The sequence below is a fragment of the Somniosus microcephalus genome, chromosome 4 (assembly GCF_052327205.1).
Source record: "Somniosus microcephalus isolate GS21.2 chromosome 4, FLI_Smic_1.0, whole genome shotgun sequence".
Taxonomy (NCBI): Eukaryota; Metazoa; Chordata; class Chondrichthyes; order Squaliformes; family Somniosidae; genus Somniosus; species Somniosus microcephalus.
This window is the reverse complement of record NC_140990.1, coordinates 68,396,639-68,421,789: the sequence shown is the minus strand read 5'-3', so window position 1 is coordinate 68,421,789 and position 25,151 is coordinate 68,396,639. Positions and strand designations below refer to the sequence as shown.

At 46.8% G+C, this 25,151-nt stretch overlaps 1 protein-coding gene across 1 annotated transcript in view; it reads right to left on the bottom strand.

Annotated features, from left to right (window-relative positions):
* Positions 1-24,609, bottom strand: part of LOC147119133 (uncharacterized) — a 36,464-nt gene extending 11,855 nt beyond the window's left edge. The window contains 3 exon segments of the mRNA XM_085984038.1: positions 4,575-5,088; positions 22,911-22,963; positions 24,547-24,609. Of these exon segments, the coding sequence (XP_085840164.1) occupies positions 4,575-5,088; positions 22,911-22,963; positions 24,547-24,609 (630 nt within the window).
* Between the last annotated feature and the right edge of the window lie 542 nt (positions 24,610-25,151).

Here is a 25,151-nt window from a genome sequence, read left to right as displayed (position 1 = left end):
TCTGGCCACAGGGGATGTACCAGAGGACTGGAGAACAGCTAACGTAGTACCATTATTCAAGAAGGGTAGCAGGGATAAACCAGGGAATTACAGGCCAGTGAGCATAACATCTGTGGTAGGGAAATTATTGGAAAAAATTCTGAGGGACAAAATTAGTCTCCACTTGGAGAGGCAAGGATTAATCGGGGATAGTCAGCATGGCTTTGTCAAGGGTAAATCATGTTTGACAAATCTGATTGAATTTTTCGAGGGGGTGACTAGGTGTGTGGATGAGGGAAATGCTGTGGATGTGGTTTACATGGATTTCAGTAAAGCTTTTGACAAAGTCCCGCATAGGAGACTGGTCAAGAAGGTAAGAGCCCATGGGATCCAGGGTGCCTTGGCACGTTGGATCCTAAACTGGCTGAGTGGCAGAAGGCAGAGGGTGATGGTCGAAGGTTGCTTTTGTGACTGAAAGCCTGTGTCCAGTGGGGTACCTCAGGGATCGGTGCTGGGTCCCTTGCTGCTTGTGATCTACATAAATGATTTGGATGAGAATGTAAAAGGTATGATCAGTAAGTTCGCAGATGACACGAAAATTGGTGGGGTGGTAAATTGCGAGGAGGAAAGCCTCAGGCTACAGGACGATATAAACGGGTTGGTCAGATGGGCGGAAAAGTGGCAAATGAAATTTAACCCTGAAAAGTGCGAGGTGATGCATTTTGGACGGACAAATAAGGCAAGGGAATACACAATGAGTGGTAGGACCCTAGGAAGTACAGAGGGTCAGAGGGACCTTGGTGTACATGTACATAGATCCCTGAAGGCAGCGGAACAGGTAGATAAGGTGGTTAAAAAGGCATATGGGATACTTGCCTTCATTAGCCGAGGCGTAGAATATAAGAGCAGGGAGGTTATGATGGAGCTGTACAAAATGCTGGTAAGGCCACAGCTGGAGTACTGTTTGCAGTTCTGGTCACCTCACTATAGGAAGGATGTGATTGCTTTGGAGAGGGTGCAGAGAAGATTCATCAGGATGTTACCTGGGATGGAGCGCCTCAGCTATGAAGAAAGACTAAACAGGCTGGGGTTGTTTTCCTTGGAGCAAAGAAGGCTGAGGGGGGACCTGACTGAGGTGTACAAAATGATGAGGGGCATAGATAGGGTAGATAAAGAGGAACTTTTCCCCTTAGTAGGGGGGTCAATAACAAGGGGGCATAGATTGAAGGTAAGGGGCAGGAGGTTTAGAGGGGATTTGAGGAGGAACTTTTTCACCCAGAGGGTGGTTGGAGTCTGGAACTCACTGCCTGAAAGGGTGGTAGAGGCAGGAACCCTCACAACATTCAAGTAGCATTTGGATGAGCACTTGAAATGCCATTGCATACAAGGCTATGGACCAAATGCTGGAAAATGGGATTAGATTGGAGAGGGCTTGATGGACGGCGCAGACACGATGGGCCGAAGGGCCTCTTTCTGTGCTGTATAACTCTATGACTCTATGACTCTATGATGCTGCCTGGCCTGCTGAGTGTTTCCAGCATTTTCTGTTGTTATTTCAGATTTCCAGCATCTGCAGTATTTTGCTAACGGAAACTCTTTGGTATCCGGCACCGACGGGATGATGCCGGTTGATAAAAATTCTGGATGACGGAGAGGTATATCTACCGAGGCTATTTTTAACAAACAAAAATTAAAAAATCAAGAAATGTGCAGTATAATTGGGTACTCACCTACAGAATGTTGTGTTAAATGGATGGTGGAAGATGCTTGATTAAGTACAGTAATGCCAGTTGAGGGTTATCCATAACTCTTTAATTACTTAACAATAAAACAAAACTTATAAACGACTGTATACTGTAATTTTCGGAGTGAGAATTTTGCCGGTTATTAGAGAGTTCCGGATGTTGAGGTGCCGGTTAAACGGAAGTTTCCTGTATTATCCTTTTGTTATGTTGATTGAGGGATAAACATTGGCTAGGACACCAGGGATAATTCCCCTGCTCTTTCCCACATTACAACAGTGACTACACCTCAAAAGTACTTCATTGGCTGTAAAGCACTTCAAGGCGTCTGGCGGTCATGAAAGCACTGTATAAATGCAAGTCTTTCTTTCTCGAAATAGTGTCATGGGATCTTTTACATCCACCTGAGAGAGCAGACAGGGCCTCAGTTTAATGTCTCATCCGAAAGACGCCACCTCTGACAGTGCCTCAGTACTGCACTGGAGTGTCAGCCTGGATTTTTGTGCTCAAGTCTCTGGAGTGGGACTTGAACTGACAACCTTCTGCCTCAGAGGCGAGGGTGCTACCAACTGTCATCTTCCAAAATTCTATAGATTATGGAACAGTTCCTGCAGATTGGAGGGTGGCAAATGTAATCCCACTATTTTAAAAAGGAGGGAGAGAGAAAACAGGGAACTACAGACCAGTTAGCCTAACATCAGTAGTAGGGAAAATGCTGGACTCTTTTATGAAGGATGTGATAACAGGACACTTAGAAAATATCAACGGGATTAGACAAAGTCAACATGGATTTATGAAAGGGAAATCGTGTTTGACAAACCTACTGGAGTTTTTTGAGGATGTAACTGGTAGAATAGATAAGGGAGAACCAGTGGATGTGGTGTATTTGGATTTTCAGAAGGCCTTTGATAAAGTCCCACATAAGAGGTTAGTGTGCAAAATTAAAGCACATGGGATTGGGGGTAATATACTGGCATGGATTGAAAATTGGTTAACAGACAGGAAACAGAGAGTAGGAATAAATGGGTCTTTTTCAGGGTGGCAGGCGGTGACTAGTGGGATACCGCAGGGATCAGTGCTTGGGCCCCAGCTATTCACAATATATATCAATGATTTGGATGAGTGAACCAAATGTAATATTTCCAAGTTTGCTGATGACACGAAACTAGGTGGGATTGTGAGTTGTGAGGAGAATGCAAAGAGGCTCCAAGGCAATTTAAACAAGTTGAGTGAGTGGGCAAATACATGGCAGATGCAGTATAATGTGGATAAATGTGAAGTTATCCACTTCGGTAGGAAAAACAGAAAGGCAGAGTATTATTTAAATGGTGATAGATTGGGAAATGTTGATGTATAGAGGGACATGGGTGTCCTTGTACACCAGTCACTGAAAGCAAATATGCAGGTGCAGCAAGCAGTTAGGAAGGCAAATGGCATGTTGGCCTTCATTGCAAGAGGATTTGAGTACAGGAGCAAGGATGTCTTACTACAGTTATACAGGGCCTTGGTGAGACCACACCTGGAGTACTGTGTGCAGTTTTGATCTCCTTATCTAAGAAAGGATATACTTGCCATAGCGGGAGTGCAGCGAAGGTTCACCAGACTGATTCCTGGGATGGCAGGACTGTCGTATGAGGCGAGATTGGGTCGACTAGGTCTGTATTCACTAGAGTTTAGAAGGAGAGGGGATCTCATTGAAATGTATAAAATTCTGACAGGGCTAGACAGACTGGAGGATGTTTCCCCTGGCTGGGGGGGTCGAGAACGAGGGGTCACAGTCTCAGAATACGGGGTAGGACATTTAGGACTGAGATGAGGAGACATTTCTTCACTCAGAGGGTGGTGCACCTGTGGAATTCTCTACCACAGAATGCTGTGGAGGCCAAGTCGCTGAATATATTTAAGAAGGAGATAGATAGATTCCTAGACACAAAAGACATCAAGGGGTATGGGGAGAAAGCAGGAATATGGTATTGAGATAGTGGATCAGTCATGATCATATTGAATGGCGGAGCAGGCTCGAAGGGCCAAATGGCCTACTCCTGCTCCTATTTTTTTGTTTCTCTATGTTTCTAAGCTGCGACTACACTGGTGATACTTATATTTAACTTGTTTACTACATTATTGACCTGGCCCTGCCCAAACCATAACCACAAGGATATCTGTCATTGTTCTGACTGTGACCACAAGGCTGTGTCACTATCACACACACACATCGTTTCCTTCTTTCACATCTCCATACACAGACCATCTCTTTACACATCTCCTTCCATCCTCAATCAACGTCATTGAAAAATAGATTATCTGGTCAATATCACATTGCTGTTTGTGGGAGCTTGCTGTGCACACATTGGCTGCTGGTTTCCCTACATTAGAACAGTGACTACACTTCAAAAGTACTTCCTTGTCTGTAAAGCGCTTTGGGACGTCCTGAGGTTGTGAAAGGTGCGATAGAAATACAAGCCTTTTTCCTTGGATAACAGCAATAGTTACACTGGGATAAATCTTCAGTCATTTTCTATTACAGGCTCTCTGGAAGGTGTGGGGAGCTGGGACTTGAGAGTAACTGAAGGTGTTAGAACTGAGATAATCTGGAGTTAGAAAGGAGAAAGGGCCCAAAAATGGAACAGTCGGTAACAGGACATCAATTAGTCTCCTCTTACCTTGCAGGAAAAAAATACTCAACACTGTGCATCTGACATTTATCCAGAATATTAAACTCCAGCCCAGTTACAGGAGTTATTCTCATCAGCAGGAACAAACCTCACCTGTCAGAATGATCATGGTTCAGTCCTGGATGTGATTAACAGCAGCAATAACAGCAGAATCCAACCCCTGCAGTCACTTGTGAACTCGCTGGTGTCTCAGCAGGTTGGATGACTGAGTGAATCCCTTCCCACACACGAAGCAGGTGAATGGCCTCTCCCCAGTGTGAACTCGCTGGTGTCTCAGCAGTTGGGATGACCGAATGAATCCTTTCCCACACACGGAGCAGGTGAACGGCCTCTCCCCAGTGTGAACTCGCTGGTGTCTCAGCAGATCTATTATGCTTTTAAAGATCTTCTCACACTTAGAACATTTGAAGGGTCTCTTTTCAGTGTGAACAAGTTGGTGTTCTGTGAGGTTGGTTAATCGAGCAAATCCTTTCCCACACACAGTGCAGGTGAATGGTCTCTCCCCAGTGTGAACTCGCTGGTGTCTCACCAGCTGGGATGACTGACTGAATCCCTTCCCACACGTGGAGCAGGTGAACGGCCTCTCCCCGGTGTGACTGCGTCGATGAGTTTCCAGCCGGTACAGGGAGCTGAATCCCTTCCCACAGTCCTCACATTTGCACAGTTTCTCCGTGGTGCGGGTGTCCTTGTGTCTCTCCAGGTAGGATGATCAGTTGAAGCCTCGCCCACACACACAACACGTGTACGGTTTCTCCCCGCTGTGAACGGTGCAATGTTTTTCAGGCTGTGTAACTGGTTAAAGCTCTTTCCACAGTCAGTGCACTGGAACACTCTCACTCAGGTGAGTCTGTCACGGTGCTTTTCCAGTCACACTGATGTTTGAAATCTTTTCCCACAGACAGAACAGGCAAACATTTCTCCTTCCACATTCAAAGGCTGATGATATTTGTAGTGTATGTACCTTGAAGAGGGAACTATATTCTGCAGCCCCTGTATACTGCAGTACCAGTAGTGACCACCCCTGTATATAAGCCTGTGTAGTAACTTTGTATAGTAGTTCCAGTTTTGTCTCCATTCAGTAAACACCTGTTATAACCAACTTCTGCAGTCCGTGTCTCAATTACACACGGACATTACATTGGCGACAAACAGATCCGAACTTACCTACGATTCTGCACCACCTCACGGGGATCCATCCCTGAAGCGAAGTTATTAGAGGTCGAAGCCAGAAGGAAGAAATCCAAAAAGAAAAAAAAAACAAACAGAAGAAACGGGCGTCGACCGTGGGCAACCGCCCTCTGATTCATCGAATTCGAAGATTTGCAGGAGAGGCTGTCGAGAGCTGGGTTTGGTTCTCCAGTCTATGGTGTTCCAGCTAATCGGTCTGGTGGCAGGTAGTACACTGATCCTTCCTGGGCTGCGGCGGGCTAGAGCTCGGTCGGGTGGCTTTTCAACGGGGCCGAGCAGCGTTGTCGGGAAGAGAAGAGAGAGAGGGTGGAGCACACAGGGTGCGGCCGGTGCTACGAAGCCGGGCAGCGTACAGACCCGAGAAGAGGGAGGAAAGTGTCCCATAGGGTCTGCTCTGACGACGGGAACAGTAATTAAAATAAAAGAAAAAGAAATTAGAAGCGCAGAAAGCCGCGAGGAGCTGCAGTTTGCCACGGGGACCACGGAGAGCGGCGTTGGGAGCGGCGTTGGAAGCAGCGCGGGGGGAAGCGCGCGAAGACCATAGGGCATCGCCATCAAGGCATAAAAACGCCAGCAACAGCTTTGGCAGCAGCGGAAAAGACAGAAAGTGCGGGAGGTGCCATCTTAATCCAGCGGGGAAGAAGGAAAAGCGCAGGAGGCGCCATTTTGTTCAATCGGGGAAGAAGGCAAAGCGCGGGAGGCGCCATTTTGTTCAATCGGGGAAGAAGGCAAAGCGCGGGAGGCGCCATCTTAGATCTCCAAGATGCTGAAGACTGGCAATATCACTGCCTTCGATAATGAAATAGAAGACTGGACCACGTATGTGGAAAGAGTCGAAGTATATTGCAAGGCAAATGAAGTAGCCGATGAGAAAAAGGCATTGGTACTACTAAACTTAATGGGCGCAAGAACGTACGGCCTATTGCGGAACCTGATCACTCCAGTCAAACCGATGGAGAAGAGTTTTAACGAAATTGTTGATATCCTACAGGAACACCTAAATCCTACACCGCTGCTGATAGCAGAAAGATTTAAATTCCACAAGAGAAATCAGCATAAAGATGAGAGCAATGCTGATTACCTTACGGGACTACGCAAGCTATCAAAGCACTGCCAGTTCGGAGCAGGACTGGCAGATACCCTACGAGACAAATTTGTCTGTGGACTCCTGAGTGAAGGAACCCAGAAGAGGTTACTCTCAGAGAAAGAGCTGACGCTAGATAAGGCTTTCAGCGTGGCAGTATCGTACAAAGCAGCAGCAAGGGGAGCTGTGGAAATACAGCAAAAGCCACAGGAATATGGCACCCATGAAATGACACGGGGATTTGAAAAATGTTATCGCAGAACAACCCATGACCAGAAGGACTGCTGGTTCAAGGACAAAACATGCAGGCGATGCGGAAAGATGGGACACATTGCACGAGTTTGCAGGTCCGGGAAGAAGACTAACGACAACAAAAAGGCTACTAAGAAAAAGTACAGGAAAGTACACAAGATGACGGACAGTAGTTCTGAAGACCAGAAGAGCGATAGTGAATCCGGGAACAAGAGACTAAGCTGTCTCAAACTACACAACGTAATCGCAAAAGAGGATCACCGAACCATTTGGGTCACCCTCACAATAGCAGGGTCCCAAGTCAAAATGGAATTGGATACAGGATCAGCCCTGACCGTCATGAATCGACGAGACTACGAGCGGCTATTCTCACACATACCCTTGAAAGACACATCCATTGTCTTGAAGACATATACGGGGCAGAAAGTATACCCCAGAGGGAAAATAAGGGTGCCTGTCGAATACAACGGCAAGGAAATAGAGAAATTGTATCTATACATACTGCAAGATGGCGGACCACCGTTATTGGGATGTGAATGGATCAGAAAGATAAGATTAGACTGGCACTCCATTCAGGCACTGACTGTGGCTGGTAAAAAGGATGACGACGTCACACCTGGACGATTGTCAAAAATCTTAGCTAACGCTAAAGAGGTATTTCAACAAGGACTGGGAACTCTTAAAGGCGTAACCGCCTCGATAAAAATAGAAGAGAATGCAATTCCCAAGTTTTTCAAAGCAAGACTGGTACCGTATGCAATTCACCCAGCCGTCGAGGCAGAGCTGGAGAATCTGGAGAATGCAGGCGTGTTATCTAAGGTAGACTGGAGCGAGTGGGCGACACCCATCATTCCTGTCATGAAGAAAACGTTAAGCAATAAGTCTGAGGAGCCAAGGAAGGTTTGCATCTGTGGGGACTTCAAGGTGACTGTGAACCCAGTCCTTCACACAGTACAGTATCCTCTTCCGAGGATAGAAGATATTTTCGCCTCACTATCTGGAGGGAAACGTTTTACAAAAATTGACCTAGCGCAAGCATATTTGCAGATGGAGGTTGAAGAATCCTCTAGGAAATATCTCACGATAAACACTCACAAAGATCTTTGCCAGTAAAATCCACTGGTATTCGGAGTAGCATCAGCTCCGGCTATATGGCAAAGAGCGATGGAACAAGTCCTGCAAGGGATTCCGGGGACTCAGTGTTACTTGGACGACATCCTAGTGACAGGTGAAAATGACAGTGAACACCTTGCCAACCTAGAGCAGGTGCTCACTAGACTAAGAGAACATGGGCTACGAGCCAATCGCCCCAAGTGCGAGTTTTTTAAGAAACAAATATCGTATTGTGGTCACGTGATTGATGAAGAGGGGTTACATAAGTCCCCTGACAAAATTGAAGCGGTAAGTTAAGGCTCCAGCGCCTGAAAATGTGTCGCAACTGAGGTCATTCCTCGGATTGGTGAATTGCTACCATAAGTTTTTGCCGAATTTGTCCACAATTCTGCACCCACTGAACGCCCTGCCACAAACTGGAGTAGCATGGAAATGGAGCGATGAATGTAAGCGGGCCTTTCAGAAGTGTAAAGGCCTGATCACTTCAAGAGAAGTACTGGCTCACTACAACCCATCACTACCGATAAGACTGGCGTGTGATGCATCTCCCTACGGCGTTGGAGCGGTACTGTCACGTAAATTCCTTGATGGTTCAGAGAGGCCGATAGCTTTTGCGTCACGCTCGTTAACTGCAGCCGAGCGTAACTACGCCCAGATTGACAGAGAGGCCCTCAGCCTGGTGTGGGGGGTGAAGAAGTTCAATCACTACCTGCACGGACAGAAATTTACTCTACTAACTGATCATCAACCTCTTGTCTCCATTTTCAGCCCTAAGAAGGGCGTCCCGATAATGACAGCACAACGGCTACAGAGGTGGTCCCTTTTCCTAGGGGCACACCAATATGACATAAAGTACAAAGGAACTAAACAGCATGGGAATGCTGATGGATTGTCGTGCCTACCGTTGCCGACGGTGGAAGAAGCACCTGCAGTGGATCCTGTGGAGATATTCCACTCGACCATAGTCGAATGTCTACCTGTGACGAATGCAAACATAGAAAAGGAAACACGAAATGACCCGACACTCTCCAGGGTGTATGATTTAACGGTGAAGGGATGGCCAGCACATGGCGAATCACTGTTGCCAGCATTCTCGCCGAGAAGAGAACAGCTGTCAGTGTGCCGAGGAACCTTGATGTGTGGATCCAGAGTAGTAATTCCACCCAAATTGAAGGATAGAGTGCTCAATGAGCTTCATGAGGGTCATCTGGGAGGGGTAAAAATGAAGAACTTAGCCAGAGCGTTTGTGTGGTGGCCGGGAATCGATAGAGAAATCGAAGAGATGACCAAGAGCTGTACAGGATGCCAGAAGGTCCAAAACGCCCCACCACAAGCCCCTCCACATCCGTGGGAGTGGCCCTCATCTCCATGGCAAAGGGTACACATTGATTTTGCTGGTCCCTTTATGGACTCGATGTTTTTAATTGCGGTGGATGCACATTCAAAGTGGCCAGAGGTAATAAAAATGTCCTCAACCACCACAGAAAAAACTATCACAGTCTTACGAACCATATTCGCCAGAAATGGGCTGCCTGAACAGATTTGCTCCAACAATGGACCACAGTTTGTGTCTGAAGAGTTCTGGAGGTTCTTAAAGAACAATGGTGTTAAGCATTACACATCCGCCCCATATCATCCAGCCACCAATAGATTGGCTGAGAGGTTCGTTCAAACATTCAAGAAGGCTATCAAGGCAATGTGTAATGAAGACATACCCCTACAACACAAGGTGGATAACTTCTTGTTTGCCTACCGGAATGCGACACATGCGGTTACCAACCAAACTCCAGCCATGATGTTCTTCAATCGAAGACTAAGATGCCGCTTGGATTTGGTTAAGCCAAACATCAGAAGAGATGTGGAGAACAGGCAGTTTCAGAATATGAATGAAAGGCCAACCAGGAGTTTCACGATAGGTCAACCAGCTTTGGCCCGGGACTACCGCACAGAGAAATGGCAACCAGGAACGATCTGCACACGGCAAGGACCTCTAATGTATACCGTGGACGTTGGAGAGAGCATTGTAAGACGCCATGCTGACCAGATTCCAGAGGCACTGGAAAACGTCAAATCTACACCACGATCCTATACACCTGGTGATGAAACCGAAGTACCAATTGCATCTACCTCAGAATCGGTGATATTGGAAGCAGACGAACCAAACAACGACGTTGATCCCGAATCAACTTTCCCAGAAGAACCTGATACCCCAAAGAGGCGTTATCCGGACAGAATCAGGAAGTCTCCTCAAAGACTGAATTTATAATTGATTAACTTCAGCTAATGTATATAGCAACTGTAATTGTAAATATGTTATTTAATTATTAATCGAATGTTATGTACTGTTTAGCTAAAAGGGGAGGAATTGTAGTGTATGTACCTTGAAGAAGGAACTATATTCTGCAGCCCCTGTATACTGCAGTACCAGTAGTGACCACCCCTGTATATAAGCCTGTATAGTAGTTCCAGTTTTGTCTCCATTCAGTAAACACCTGTTATAACCAACTTCTGCAGTCCGTGTCTCAATTACACACGGACATTACAATATTCCCTGTAAAAGCAGTTTACACAAGACATCACTAAGTTCAGGATAAAACTACAGAACAGATAATTCTAGTTTCTAGGGAACATTCTTTCCTCTCTTATTACATAGAATTACATAGATTGTACAGCACAGAAACAGGCCATTCGGCCCAACTGGTCCATGCGGTGTTTATGCTCCACACGAGCGTCCTCCCATCTCTCTTCATCTCACCCTATCAGCATCTCCTTCTATTCCTTTCTCCCATGTGTTTATCCAGCTTCCCCTTAAATACATCCATGCTCTTCGCCTCAACTACTCCCTGTGGCAACAAGTTCCATATTCTCAGCACTCTCTGGGTGAAGGAGTTTAATCTAAAGAGGACTTTCCTGGGCAGCCAATCAGCACTGCTGCCTCTTCTGTGCATTTCCTGGCGAGGCTAAACAGTTGATATTTTCTGATCAAAAAGAGCTGAGCTCGGCAGCATTAGTCCTGTTTTGCCTCCTTTGGCGACCAGGTGTACGAGCAGAGTGAGCGCAGCCTTCACAGCAACCGAAATAAAATTGTTACAGTTGTGAAGGAACCGTGTGTCAGTGCACTGGACCACAAACAAAGTATGTGTGTCGATTATTGTCTGACTGCGCTACTGTGAAGTGCCTTGGGATGTTTTAAAGGCTCTATATAAATGTGAAGAGAAAAAGATTGGTGAAGTCAAGCGTAGGTCCCTTGCAGTCAGAATCAGGGGAATTTATAATGGGGAACAAAGAAATGGCTGACCAATTAAATACATACTTTGGTTCTGTCTTCACAAGAGAGGACACAAATAACCTCCCAGAGATGTCGGGGAATATCGGGTCTATTGAGAGGGAGGAACTGAAAGAAATCAGTATTTGTCGGGAAATGGTGTTAGGGAAATTGATGGGATTGAAGGCCGATAAATCCCTAGGGCCTGATAATCTACATCCTAGGGTACTCAAGGAAGTGGCCCTAGAAATAGTAGATGCATTGCTGGTCATCTTCCAAAATTCTATAGACTCTGGAACAGTTCCCATGGATTGGAGGGTAGATAATGTTACCCCACTATTCAAAAAAGGTGGTAGAGAGAAAATGGGAAATTATAGACCGGTAAGCCTGACATCGGTCGTGGGGAAAATGCTAGAGTCCATTATAAAAGATGTAATAGCAGAACACTTGGAAAACAGTGACAGGATCGGACAAAGTCAGCATAGATTTACAAAAGGTAAATCGTGCTTGACTAATCTACTGGAATTTTTTGAGGATGTAACTGGTAAAATAGATAAGGGAGAACCAGTGGATGTGGTGTATTTGGACTTTCAGAAGGCTTTCGATAAGGTCCCGCATAAGAGGTTAGCGTGTAAAGTTGAGGCACATGGGATTGGTGGTAAGGTACTGACTTGGATAGAGAACTGGTTGGCAGACAGAAAGCAAAGAGTTGGAATAAATGGGTCTTTTTCCGAGTGACAGGCAGTGGCTAGTGGGGTACCGCAGGGATCAGTCCTAGGACCCCAGCTATTCACAATACAGGAAAGTCTTTTTTATCCAGCACCGACAGGACCAGCGTGGTGCCGGTTTATCAAAAAGTTCGGATTACGGAGAGATATAGTTAAAAGTTACGAGAGCTCCGTACACAGCAACAAATCCAGGCTTCCCTGTTGCTTAGCAACAGCTGCAGGAACCCTTGCCACATACCAAGCATCCCTGTTGCTTAGCAACAAGTGCAAGAACCTGTGGAATTCTCTACCACAGAAGGCAGTTGAGGCCATTCATTAAATATATTCAAGAAGGAGTTAGATATATTTCTTAAGGGTAAAGGGATCAAGGGATATGGGGAGAAGGCAGGGACAGGGTACTGAAGTTGGATGATCAGCCATGATCTCATTGAAAGGCGGAGCAGGCTCGAGGGGTCGAATGGCCTACTCCTGCTCCTATCTTCTATGTTTCTATGTAAGTTGTTGTTGGTGTTCCGTTTAAATTTAGTGAAATGATCGATAACCAAGGAAGATAATTTCTTTAATAACAACAGAAAATGCTGGAAACACTCAGCAGGCCAGGCAGCATCCGTGGAGAGAGAAACAGAGTTAACGTTTCAGGTCTGGGACCCTTCATCAGAACTGGAGAAGGCGAGAGATGTGAACACAGATTGGGCGACCGCTTTGCGGAACACCTCCGTTCAGTCCGTAAGGGTGACCCCGAGCTTCCGGTCGCCTGTCACTTTAATTCTCCGCTTCACTCCCACTCTGACCTCGGCCTCTTACACTGTTCCAATGAAGCTCAACGTAAGCTTGAGGAACAGCACCTCATTTTTCGATTAGGCACTTTACAGCATGCCGGACTCAAAACTGAGTTCAACCATTTCAGACTATAACCCCTACCCCCATTTTTCAGGCTGTTTATGGTTTTGCCGTCCCCATTTGCAACATTTTCTCTCTCCTGCCTCCTACCCTAGCACAGACTGTTCCGTCGTCCCCTCCCCCGGCCTCTGCACCTGCTTAAAATCTGTTTCCAGCATTTTCTGTTGTTATTTCAGATAACCAGCATCCGCAGTATTTTGCTGTCGTAACAGATCATTTCTTTGTTGGTTCTGTTGGTTTTCATCCGCCTTGCCCAAGATGGCGTCCAGTGACCCCGCCCTGCCCAAGATGGCGGCCAGTGACCCCGCTGACCCAGGCGGCCGGGCCTGTCATCGCGGGGTAAACCCGGGGCCTGAGGCCTACACCGGGTGTTTGTGAAGCTTCCCAGCCCAGCTGCGGCTCCAATTCCTCCCCGAGTCCACAATCTCCTACCGCCGCCCGGAACCGTCTCTTCCGCGTCAGTCCATCGCCAACACTCGCACTGCGCATGCTCAGAGCTCTGCCTGGTCCCACACCTGCGCACTGGGCTCCTGTGGTCATTGATAGGGCACATTCTGCCGCACGGGGGATTCTGGGTGAACACCCCGCCATTGAAAGATCCAATTGGGGTAGAGGACATTTAAAAATTATTCCATCGAGATTCGGGCCGGAGGGGCAATCAAAAAAATTAATAAATAAATTATACAGAAACCCACATGCCCGGTCCCTCCCCCATTGTGTGAAGTACATCCCAGGGTTCTTAAGGAAGTGGCCCTAGAAATAGTAGATGCATTGCTGGTCATCTTCCAAAATTCAATAGACTCTGGAACAGTTCCCATGGAGTGGAGGGTAGCTAATGCAACCCCACTATTCAAAAAAGGTGGTAGAGAGAAAACAGGGAATTATAGACCAGTTAGCCTGACATCGGTAATGGGGAAAATGCTAGAGTCTATTATAAAAGATGTAATAGCAGAGCACTTGGAAAACAGTGACAGGATCAGACAAAGTCAACATGGATTTACACAAGGTAAATCGTGCTTAACTAATCTGGAATTTTTTGAGGATGTAACTGGTAGAATAGATAAAGGAGAACCAGTGGATGTGGTGTATTTGGACTTTCAGAAGGCTTTCAACAAGGTCCCGCATAAAAGATTAGCATGCAAAGTTAAAGCACATGGGATTGGTGGTAAGGTACTGACTTGGATAGAGAACTGGTTGGCAGACAGGAAGCAAAGAGTTGGAATAAATGGGTCTTTTTCCGAGTGGCAGGCAGTGACTAGTGGGGTACCGCAGGGATCGGTGCTAGGACCCTAGCTATTCACAATATATATTAATGATGTAGATGAGGGAACTAGATGTAATATCTCCAAGTTTGCAGATGACACAAAGCTGGTGGGCGTGTGTGCTGTGAGGAGGATGCAGAGCAACTCCAGTGTGATTTGGACAGGTTGGGTGATTATACTGCATCTGCCATGCATTTGCCCAATGTGGATAAATGTTAGTTTATCCACTTTGGTGGCAAAAACAGGAAGGCAAATTATTATCTGAACGGCAATGCATTGGGAAAAGGGGAGGAGTAACGAGACCTGGGTGTCCTTGTGCACCAGTCGCTGAAGGTAAGCATGCAGGTGCAGCAGGCGGTTAAGAAGGCAAATAGTATGTTGGCCTTCGTAGTGAGATAATTCAAGTACAGGAACAAGGATGTCTTGCTGCAGTTGTACAGGGCCTTGGTGAGACCACACCTTGAGTATTGTGTGCAGTTTTGGTCGCCTTATCTGACAAAGGATGTTCTTGCCATGGAGGGAGTGCAGCAAAGATTCACCAGACTGATACCTGGGATGGCAGGGATGATGTATGAGAAGAGATTGAGTCAATTAGGCTTATATTCACTAGAGTTTAGAAGAATGAGAGGGGATGTCATAGAAACGTATAAAATTCTAACAGGACTAGGCAGACTAGATGCAGGAAGGATGTTTCCGATGGTGGGGGAGTCCAGAACCAGGGGTCACAGTTTAAGGATAAGGGGTAAGCCATTTAGGACAGAGATGAGGAGGAATTTCTTCACCCAGAGAGTGGTGAAGCTGTGGAATTCTCTACCACAGAAGGCAGTTGAGGCCAATTCATTAAATATATTCAAGAAGGAGTTAGATATAGTTCTTATGGCTAAAGGGATCAAGGGATATGGGGAGAAGGCTGGGACAGATACATAGAAGATAGGAGCAGGAGTAGGCCATTCGACCCTTCGAGCCTGCTCCGCCATTCAATGAGATCATGCCTGATCATCCAAATTCAGTACCCGGTCCCTGCCTTCTCCCCATATCCCTTGATCTCGTTAGCCTTAAGAAATATATCCAACTCGTTTTTGAAAATACTTAATGAACTGGCCTCCACTGCCCTCTGTGGCAGAGAATTCCACAGGTTCACCACTCTCTGGGTGAAGAAATTCCTCCTCATTTCAGTCCTAAATGGCTTACCCCTTATCCTTAGACTATGACCCCTGGTTCTGGACTCCCCGGCCATCAGAAACATCCTTCCTGCATCTAGTCTGTCCAGGCCTGACAGAATTTTATAGGTTTCGATGAGATCCCCTCTCAATCTTCTAAACTCCAGTGAGTATAAGCCCAATCGACACAATCTCTCCTCATACGTCATTCCTGCCATCCCAGGTATCAGCCTGGTGAATCTTCGCTGTACTCCTTCCATGGCAAGAACGTCCTTCCTCAGGTAAGGCGACTAAAACTGCACACAATACTCAAGGTGTGGTCTCACCAAGGCCCTGTACAACTGCAGCAAGACATCCTTGTTCTTGTACTCGAACCCTCTTGCTACGAAGGCCAACATACCATTTGCCTTCTTAACCGCCTGCTGCACCTGCATGCTTACCTTCAGCGACTGGTGTACAAGAACACCCAGGTCTCTTTGCACTTCCCCTTCTCCCAATCTATTACCATTCAAATAATAATCTGCCTTCCTGTTTTTGCCACCAAAGTGGATAACCTCACATTTATCCACATTATAGTGCATTTGCCATGTTTCTGCCCAATCACCCAACCTGTCCAAATCGTGCTGGAGTTTCACGACATCCTCCTCACAGCATACCCTCCCCCCCAGCTTTGTGTCGTCTGCAAGTTTGGAGATATTACATCCAATTCCCTCGTCCAGATCATTAATATATATTGTGAACAGCTGGGGTCCTAGGACCGATCCTTGCGGTACCCCCACTAGTCACTGCCTGCTACTCGGAAAATGACCCGTTTATTCCAACTCTTTGCTTTCTGTCCACCAACCAGTTCACTATCCAAGTCAATACCTTGCCCCCAATCCCATATGCCTTAATTTTACACGCTAATCTCTTATGTGGGACCTTATCGAAAGCTTTCTGAAAGTCCAAATACACCACATCCACTGGTTCTCCCTTATCTATTTTACCAGTTACATCCTCAAAAAATTCCAGTAGATTAGTCAAGCATGATTTACCTTTTGTAAATCCATGTTGACTTTGTCCGATCCAGTCACTGCTTTCCAAGTGCTCTGCTATTACATCTTTTATAATGGACTCGAGCATTTTCCCCACTACCGATGTCAAGCTTACCGGTCTATAATTTCCCGCCTTTTCTCTACCACCTTTTTTGAATAGTGGGGTAACATTAGCTACCCGCCAATCCATGGGTACCGTTCCAGAGTCTATCGAGTTCTGGAAGATGACCAGCAATGCATCTACTATTTCTAGGGCCACTTCCTTAAGTACCCTGGGATGTAGATTATCAGGCCCTGGGGATTTATCGGCCTTCAGTCCCATCAATTATCCTAACACCATTTCCCTACAAATACTGATTTCTTTCAGTTCCACCCTTTCATCAGACCCTATGTTCCCCAGCATCTCTGGGAGGTTATTTGTGTCCTCCTTTGTGAAGACAGAACCAAAATATGTATTTAGTTGGTCTGCCATTTCTTTGTTCCCCATTATAAATTCCCCCGATTCTGACTGCAAGGGACCTACGCTTGACTTCACCAATCTTTTTCTCTTCACATATCTATAAAAGCTTTTACACTCAGTTTTTATGTTCTCTGCAAGCTTACTCTCATATTCTATTTTCCCTTTCTTAATTAATCCCTTTGTCCTCCTTTGTTGAATCCTAAACTGCTCCCAATCCTCAGGATTATTGCTTTTTCTGGCCAATTTATATGCCCTCTCCTTGGACCTTATGCTATCCCTAATTTCCCTTGTTAGCCACGGTTGGGTCACCTTTTTTGTTTTATTTTTATGCCAAACTGGGATGAACAAATTCTGTAGTTCATCCATTCGGTCTTTGAATGTTTGCCATTGCCTATCCACCGGCAACCCTTTGAGTGCCATTCCCCAATCAATCCTACCCAACTCACTCCTCAGACCATCATAGTTTCCTTTATTTAAATTGAGGACCCTAGTCTCCGAGTCAACTACTTCATTCTCCATCTTAATGAAGAATTCGATCATATTATGATCGCTCCGACCCAAGGGGCCTCTTACAGCAAGATTGCTAATTAATCCTTTCTCGTTACATAATACCCAGTCTAAGATGGCCTGATCTCTGGTTGGTTCCTCGACATATTGGTCCAAGAAACCATCCCGTAAACACTCCAGGAATTCCTCCTCCACAGTATTGTTACTCATTTGGTTGGCCCAATCTATATGTAGATTAAAGTCACCCATGATGACTGCTGTGCCCTTATTGCACGCTTCTTTGCCATCCCCAACCTCCGCGTTACTGTTTGGAGGTCTATAAACCACTCCCACTAACGTTTTTTTCCCCTTAGTATTTCTCAATTCTGCCCATACAGATTCCACCTCATCAGAGCTAATATCCTTCATTACAATTGTGTTAATCCCTTTTTTAACCAGTAATGCGACCCCACCTCCCTTTCCTTTTTGCCTATCTTTCCTGAATATCGAATACCCCTGGATGTTGAGTTCCCAGTCCTGGCCTTCCTTGAGCCACGTTTCCGTAATCCCAACCAAATCGTATTTGTTTACTTCTATTTGCGCAGCCAATTCATCCACCTTATTACAAATGCTCCTCGCATTAAGACACAATTGTACTGAATTTGGATGATCAGCCATGATCTCATTGAATGGCGGAGCAGGCTCGATGGGCCGAATGGCCCACTCCTGCCTTCTATGTTTCTATGTAAGTACGTTGGCCGCCACTTTTCGGTTACCAACTCGTACCTCAGGCCCCGCCCAGTCCGGTTTAATTGCTAAATGTTTTCTTATTTCATTGCAGTCCTTTTCTTTTGTAAGTCTTACCTGAGAAGCTGTTAATGGCTTTAATAAGTAGGCAGCAATTTTTTTTCCCCCAAGGTGAAAATAGGTGAAAAATGCCACTAGCGATCCATCAAAACACTCGGGGCAGAGAAGTTCACTTCAGCAGCACACTTGCCACAGGACTCAATATCGATCCCCTCCCTCACTGTTGCACTTTGTCTGCAGTGTGTACGGTCTACAAGATGACCAAAGGTCAGATTTTGTGGAGTCAAAGGTCAGGCCGTGTGGAGTCAAGGGCCAAGTAGCATGTTTTGGTGAAAAGATGGCTACAAAACAGAAATCAGAGAGTAAGAGCTAAGGGAAGTTTCTCGGACTGGCAGAAAGTGTGAAGATCTGTGCTGGGACCCGTGTTGTTCACTGTTATATGGACTCAAAAATTGGAGGCATGTTGCCGAAATTTGCAGCTGATACCAAGTCTTCACACTGAGGACACCCTCCGTTGTATTGTGCGGCACTACCACTGTACTAAGTGAAATAGACTGAGAACAGACCTAACAGCTCAAAACTGGGCAGCCACGAGGCGCTGTGGGCAATCAGCAGTTGCAGAATGTATTCCACCACAAACTGCAACTGGGAAAGTAAGCTGCGAGGAGGACACAAAGAGCCTGCAAAGGGGTATAAACAGGTGAGTGGGCAATAAGGTGGCTGATGGAGTATAATGTGAGGAAATGTGAGGTTATTCACTTTGATCGGAAGAATAGAGAAACAGAATATTTTTTAAATGGTGAGAAACTATTAAATGTTGGTGTTCAGAGAGATTTAGGTGTCCTCGTACAGGAAACACAGGAAGTCATGAGGGGCCTGGACAGAGTAGAGAGAGAGAAACTGTTCCCATTGGCGGAAGTGTCGAGAACCAGAGGACACAGATTTAAGGGGATTGGCAGAAGAACCAAAGGCGACATGAGGAAAAACTTTTTTACGCAGCGAGTGGTTAGGATCTGGAATGCACTGCCTGAAAGGGTGGTGGAGGCAGATTCAATCACAGCTTTCAAAAGGGAATTGGATAAGTACCTGAAGTAAAGAAATGAGCAGGGTTACGGGGAAAGGGCGGGGAGTGGGACTCGCTGAAGTGAATTTGCAGAGAGCCGGCACGGGCTCGACGGGCCGAATGGCCTCTTTCTGTGCTGTAACCATTCTATGATTCTATAAAAGTTAGCATGCAGGTACCACAAGCAATAAGGAATGCAAATGGCATATTGGCCTTTATTGCAAAGGGGGTTGGAGTGCAAGAGTAAGGAAGTTTTACAATTGTACAGGGCCTGGGTGAGACCACACCTGGAGTACTGTGCACAGTTTTGGTCTCCTTATCTAAGGAAGGATATACTTGCCTTGGAGGCGGTGCAACGATGGTTCACTAGATTGATCCCTGGGATGAGAGGGGTGTCATGTGAGGAGAGATTGAGTAGTTTGAGCCTATACTCTCTGGGGTTTATAAGAATGAGAGGTGATTTCATTGAAATATATAATATTCTGAGGGGGTTGACAGGGTAGATGCTGAGAGGTTGTTTCCCCTGTCTGGAGTGTCTAGAACTAGGGGGCATAGTCTCAGGATTAGGGGTCGGCCATTTAAGACTGAGAAGGGGAGGAATTTCTTCACTCAGAGGGTTGTGAGTCTTTGTAATTCTCTACACCATAGGGCTGTGGAGGCTGAGTCGTTGAGTATATTCAAGGTTGAGATTGATAGATTTTTGGACTCTAGGGGAATCAAGGGTTATGGGGTTGGGCAAGAAAGTGGAGTTGAGGTCAATGATCAGCCATGATCTTATTGTAAGAAGTCACACAACACCAGGTTATAGTCCAACAGCTTTATTTGAAATCACAAGCTTTCGGAGCGCTGCTCCTTCGTCAGGTGAAGTGGAGAAATGCATAAAGACACAGCTTATATAATCAGAGAATAATGTCAGATGTTTACAGGTAATCTTTCTAACTGCCATTTATCACACCTCGGCAGAGAGATAATCACAGCAATCAAAGGTGTGAATGGTGTCCAAACAGGTCAGTCAGGAAAACATTACATCAAAGAACAATGAGGTGGGGTCACAAGTTGCAGATGCTGGGGTCTGTATGAAAAACAAAAAAAGACAAAACACATTTTTTTTGCTGGAATCACAGCAGGTCCGGCCGCATCTGTGTAGAGAGAACAAGCCAACGACGACTCGAGTCTGGATGACCCTACGTCAGGTGGGGTTACCTGTAGCGTGACATGAACCCAAGATCCCGGTTGAGGCCGTCCTCATGGATGCGGAACTTGGCTATCAGTTTCTGCTCGACGATTTTGCGTTGTCGTGTGTCTCGAAGGCCGTCTTGGAGAATGCTTACCCGAAGATCGGAGGCTGAACGTCCTTGACTGCTGAAGTGTTCCCCGACTGGGAGGGAACGCTCCTGCCTGGCGATTGTTGCGCGGTGTCCGTTCATCCGTTGTCGCAGTGTCTGCATGGTCTCGCCGATGTACCATGCTCCGGGGCATCCTTTCCTGCAACGTATGAGGTAGACAACTTTGGCCGATTCACGAGTATGTACCATGTACCTGGTGGGTGGTGTCCTCACGTGTGATGATGGTATCTGTGTTGATGATCTGGCATGTCTTGCAGAGTTTCCCTCGGCAGGGTTGTGTGGTGTCTTGGTCGCTGTTCTCTTGAAAGCTGGGAAATTTGCTGCGAACGATGGTCTGTTTGAGGTTAGGCGGCTGTTTGAAGGCGTGGGGATGGCCTTAGTGAGGTGTTCATCGTCATCGATGACATGTTGAAGGCTGCGAAGAACATGGTGTAGTTTCTCCGTCCGGGGAAGTACTGGACGACGAAGGGTACTCTGTTGGTTGTGTCCTGTGCTTGTCTTCTGAGGAGGCCTATGCGATTTTTCGCTGTGGCCCGTCGGAACTGTCGATCGACAAGTCGAGCATCATATCCCGTTCTTACGAGGGCGTCTTTCAGCGTCTGTAGGTGTCCATCGCGTTCCTCCTCGTCTGAGCAGATCCTGTGTATTCGCAGGGCTTGTCCATAGGGGATGGCTTCTTTAACGTGGTTAGGGTGGAAGCTGGAGAAGTGGAGCATCGTGAGGTTGTCCGTGGGCTTGCGGTAGAGTGAAGTGTTGAGGTGTCCGTCTTTGATGGAGATTCGTGTGTCCAAGAATGAAACTGATTCTGAGAAGTTGTCCATGGTGAGTTTGATGGTGGGATGGAACTTGTTGATGTTATCGTGTAGTCTTTTCAGTGATTCTTCACCGTGGATCCATAGGAAGAAAATGTCGTCGATGTATCTGGTGTACAGCGTTGGTTGGAGATCCTGTGCAGCGAAGAAGTCTTGCTCGAACTTGTGCATGATGATATAGGCGTATTGGGGTGCGAATTTGGTCCCCATGGCTGTTCTGTGTGTTTGGGTAAAGAACTGGTTGTCGAAGGTGAAGACATTGTGGTCAAGGATGAAGCAGATGAGTTGTAGGATGGCGTCTGGAGATTGGCTGTTGTTGGTGTTGAGTACTGAGGCTGTTGCAGCGATGCCGTCATCATGGGGGATACTGGTGTAGAGTGCCGAGACGTCCATCATGGCGAGGAGTGTTCCTGGTTCAACTGGGTTCAGCCCCACACCTCCACTACTCGCCTTCAAATAGCCGCCTAACCTCAGACCATCGTTCGCAGCAAATTACCCAGCTTCCAGGAGAACAGCGACCACAACACCACACAACCCTGCCACAGCAACCTCTGCAAGACATGCCAGATCATCAACACAGATACCATCATCACACGTGAGGACACCACCCACCAGGTACATGGCACATACTCATGTGACTCGGCCAACGTTGTCTACCTCATACGTTGCAGGAAAGGATGCCCCGGAGCATGGTACATCGGCGAGACCATGCAGACACTGCAACAACGGATGAACGGACACCGCGCAACAATCGCCAGTGTTCCCTCCCAGTCGGGGAACACTTCAGCAGTCAAGGACATTCAGCCTCTGATCTTCGGGTAAGCATTCTCCAAGGCGGCCTTCGAGACACACAACAACGCAAAATCGTCGAGCAGAAACTGATAGCCAAGTTCCGCACCCATGAGGACGGCCTCAACCGGGATCTTGGGTTCATGTCACGCTACATGTAACCCCACCTGACGTAGGGTCATCCAGACTCGAGTCGTCGTTGGCTTGTTCTCTCTACACAGATGCGGCCAGACCTGCTGTGATTTCCAGCAAAAAAAATGTTTTTTGTCTGTTTTTTTGTTTTTCATACAGACCCCAGCATCTGTAACATTTGACCCCTTGTGACCCCACCTCATTGTTCTTTGATGTAATGTTTTCCTGACTGACCTGTTTGGACACCATTCACACCTTTGATTGCTGTGATTATCTCTCTGCCGAGGTGTGATAAATGGCAGTTAGAAAGATTACCTGTAAACATCTGACATTATTCTCTGATTATATAAGCTGTGTCTTTATGCATTTCTCCACTTCACCTGACGAAGGAGCAGCGCTCCGAAAGCTTGTGATTTCAAATAAAGCTGTTGGACTATAACCTGGTGTTGTGTGACTTCTTACATTTGTCCACCCTAGTCCAACACCGGCATCTCCACACCATGATCTTATTGAATGGGGGAGCAGGCTCGAAGGGCTATATATCCTACTCCTGCTCCTAATTCTTATGTTCTTATAACCTCATGGCCCAGCATACCCCTCACTCCTCTATCATCATCAAACCAGAGGACTAACCCTGATTCAAAGAGGAGTGCAGAAGTGCACGTCGGGAACAGCACCAGGTGTACCTGAAAATGAGAAGCCAACTTGGTGAAGCTAAAACACAGGACTACATGCATGCTAAACAGAGGAAGCAGCATGCCAAGCAATCTCACAATCAAAGCATCAGATCAAAGCTCTGCAGTCCTGCCACATCTAGTCACGAATGGTAGTGGACAAGTAAGCAACTAACAGGAGGAGGAGGCTCCATGAACATCCCCATCCTCAATGATGGCGGAGACCATCATATAAGTGTAAAAGACAAGGCTGAATCATTTGTAACAATCTTCAGTCAGAAGTGTCGAGTGGATGATCCTTCTCTACCTGCTTCTGAGTCAACAACAATTTGCATTTATATAGCGCCTTTACTGTAGTAAAATGTTCCCAAGCTCTTCACAAGAATGTTATCAGACAAAACGTGACACCAAACCACATAAGGAGATATTAGGAGAGGCAAAAATCTTGGTCAAAGAGATAGTTTTTAAGGATCATCTTCAAGAAGGAGAGAGGCAGGTAGGTTTTCTGAATCCCAGACCTGCGGCCTCGGCAGCTGAAGGCACGGCCGCCAATAGTGGAGCAATAACAATTGGGGATGCTCAAGAGGCCAGAATTAGAGGAGTACAGATAATTTGGAGGGTTGTAGGGCTGGAGGAGGTTTTAGAGATGGGGAGGAGCAAGGCCATGGAGGGAATTGAAAACAAGGATGAATGTTTTAAATTTGAGGTGTTGCCGGATAGGGAGCCAGTGTAGGTCGGTGAGCACAAGGATGAAGGGTGAGCGAGACTTGGTGTGAGTCAGGGGATGGGCAGCAGAGTTCTGGAGGAGCTGAAGCTTATGGAGGGCGAAAGATGGGAGGCTGACTAGGAGAGCATTGGTATAGTCGAGTCTGGAGGCAACAAAGGCAGGGATGAGGGTTTTAGCAGCAGATGGGCGGAGGCAGAGGTGGAGTTAGGCAATGTTACAGAGCTGGAAGGAGGAGGTGTTGGTAACAGAGAGAATATGTGGTCGGAAGCTCAGCTCAGGGTCAAATGGGATGTCGAGGTTGTGAACAATCTGTTTCAGCCTCAGACAGTCGGCAGGAAAGGGATGGAGGTGGTCGCTCGGGGATGAGAGAGTGGCGGGGGCCTCGTAGGCCCGAGCATTAATCCACCGCCCCCAAGGAAAGGGCTCCCTTGGCCCAAGCATTAATCCACTTCCTGGATAAGGGTTCCCTAGGCCCGAGCATTAATCCACTTCCTGGGTAAGGGCTCCCTCGGCCGAAGCATTAACCCACCCCTGGATAAGAGTCTTGGAGGCCCGAGTATTAACCCACTTCCTGGGAAAGGATCCTGTAGTCCCGAGCATTAATCCACTTCCTGGGTAAGGGTTCCCTAGGCCCGAGCATTAACCCACCCCTGGATAAGTGTCTCGGAGGTCCGAGCATTTATCCACCGTCCCCGGGGAAGAATTCCCTCGGCCTGAGCATTAATCCACTTCCTGGGTAAGGATTCTGTAGTCCCAAGCATTAATCCATCCCTGGGGGAAGGCCCCGAAGGCCCGAGCATTAATCCACACCCTTAAATCCTACCCTCTGAATTCTGTTTTGTGGCCATCTTTCCATCCATTCTGTTACCTGACCGTTGACCCCACACAGCCTGACTTTGGTCATCTTGTGGACTGTACATACTGCAGACATGTTGCATCAACGTTGGAGGGGATAGATATTGTGGCAGGCGCACTGATGAAGTGGATTTCTCTATCCCGTGTGTTTTGGTGGGTCGCTGGTGGTGTTTTTCACCTCTTTCCACCTTGAAAAAAATTGCTGCCAGCTTATTAAAGCCATTAACAGCTTATGTAGGAAACAAAAAATGGTGCCTCGAAAGTTTCCCTCTAAATAACAGGTTTGCACTGAAGTTAGAAAACACAGTTGGTAAATATTTAGCAAATAAAGCAGACTGGGCGGGGCCTGAGGTACGAGTTAATAACTGAAAAGTGGCGGCCACTTCACACGATGGCGGAGGGCCCGGGCATGTGGGTTTCTGTATAATTTATTAATTGATTTTGTTTATTTCCTCTCCGGCCCCAATCTCGATGGAATGATTTAAAAAACATTCTGCTCACTAATTACAGCTTTCAATGGCGGGGTGGTTTCCCAGAATACCCCGCGTGCCAGAATGTGCCCCATCAATGACCACAGGAGCCCAGTGCGCAGGCGCGGGACTGGGCGGTGCACTGAGC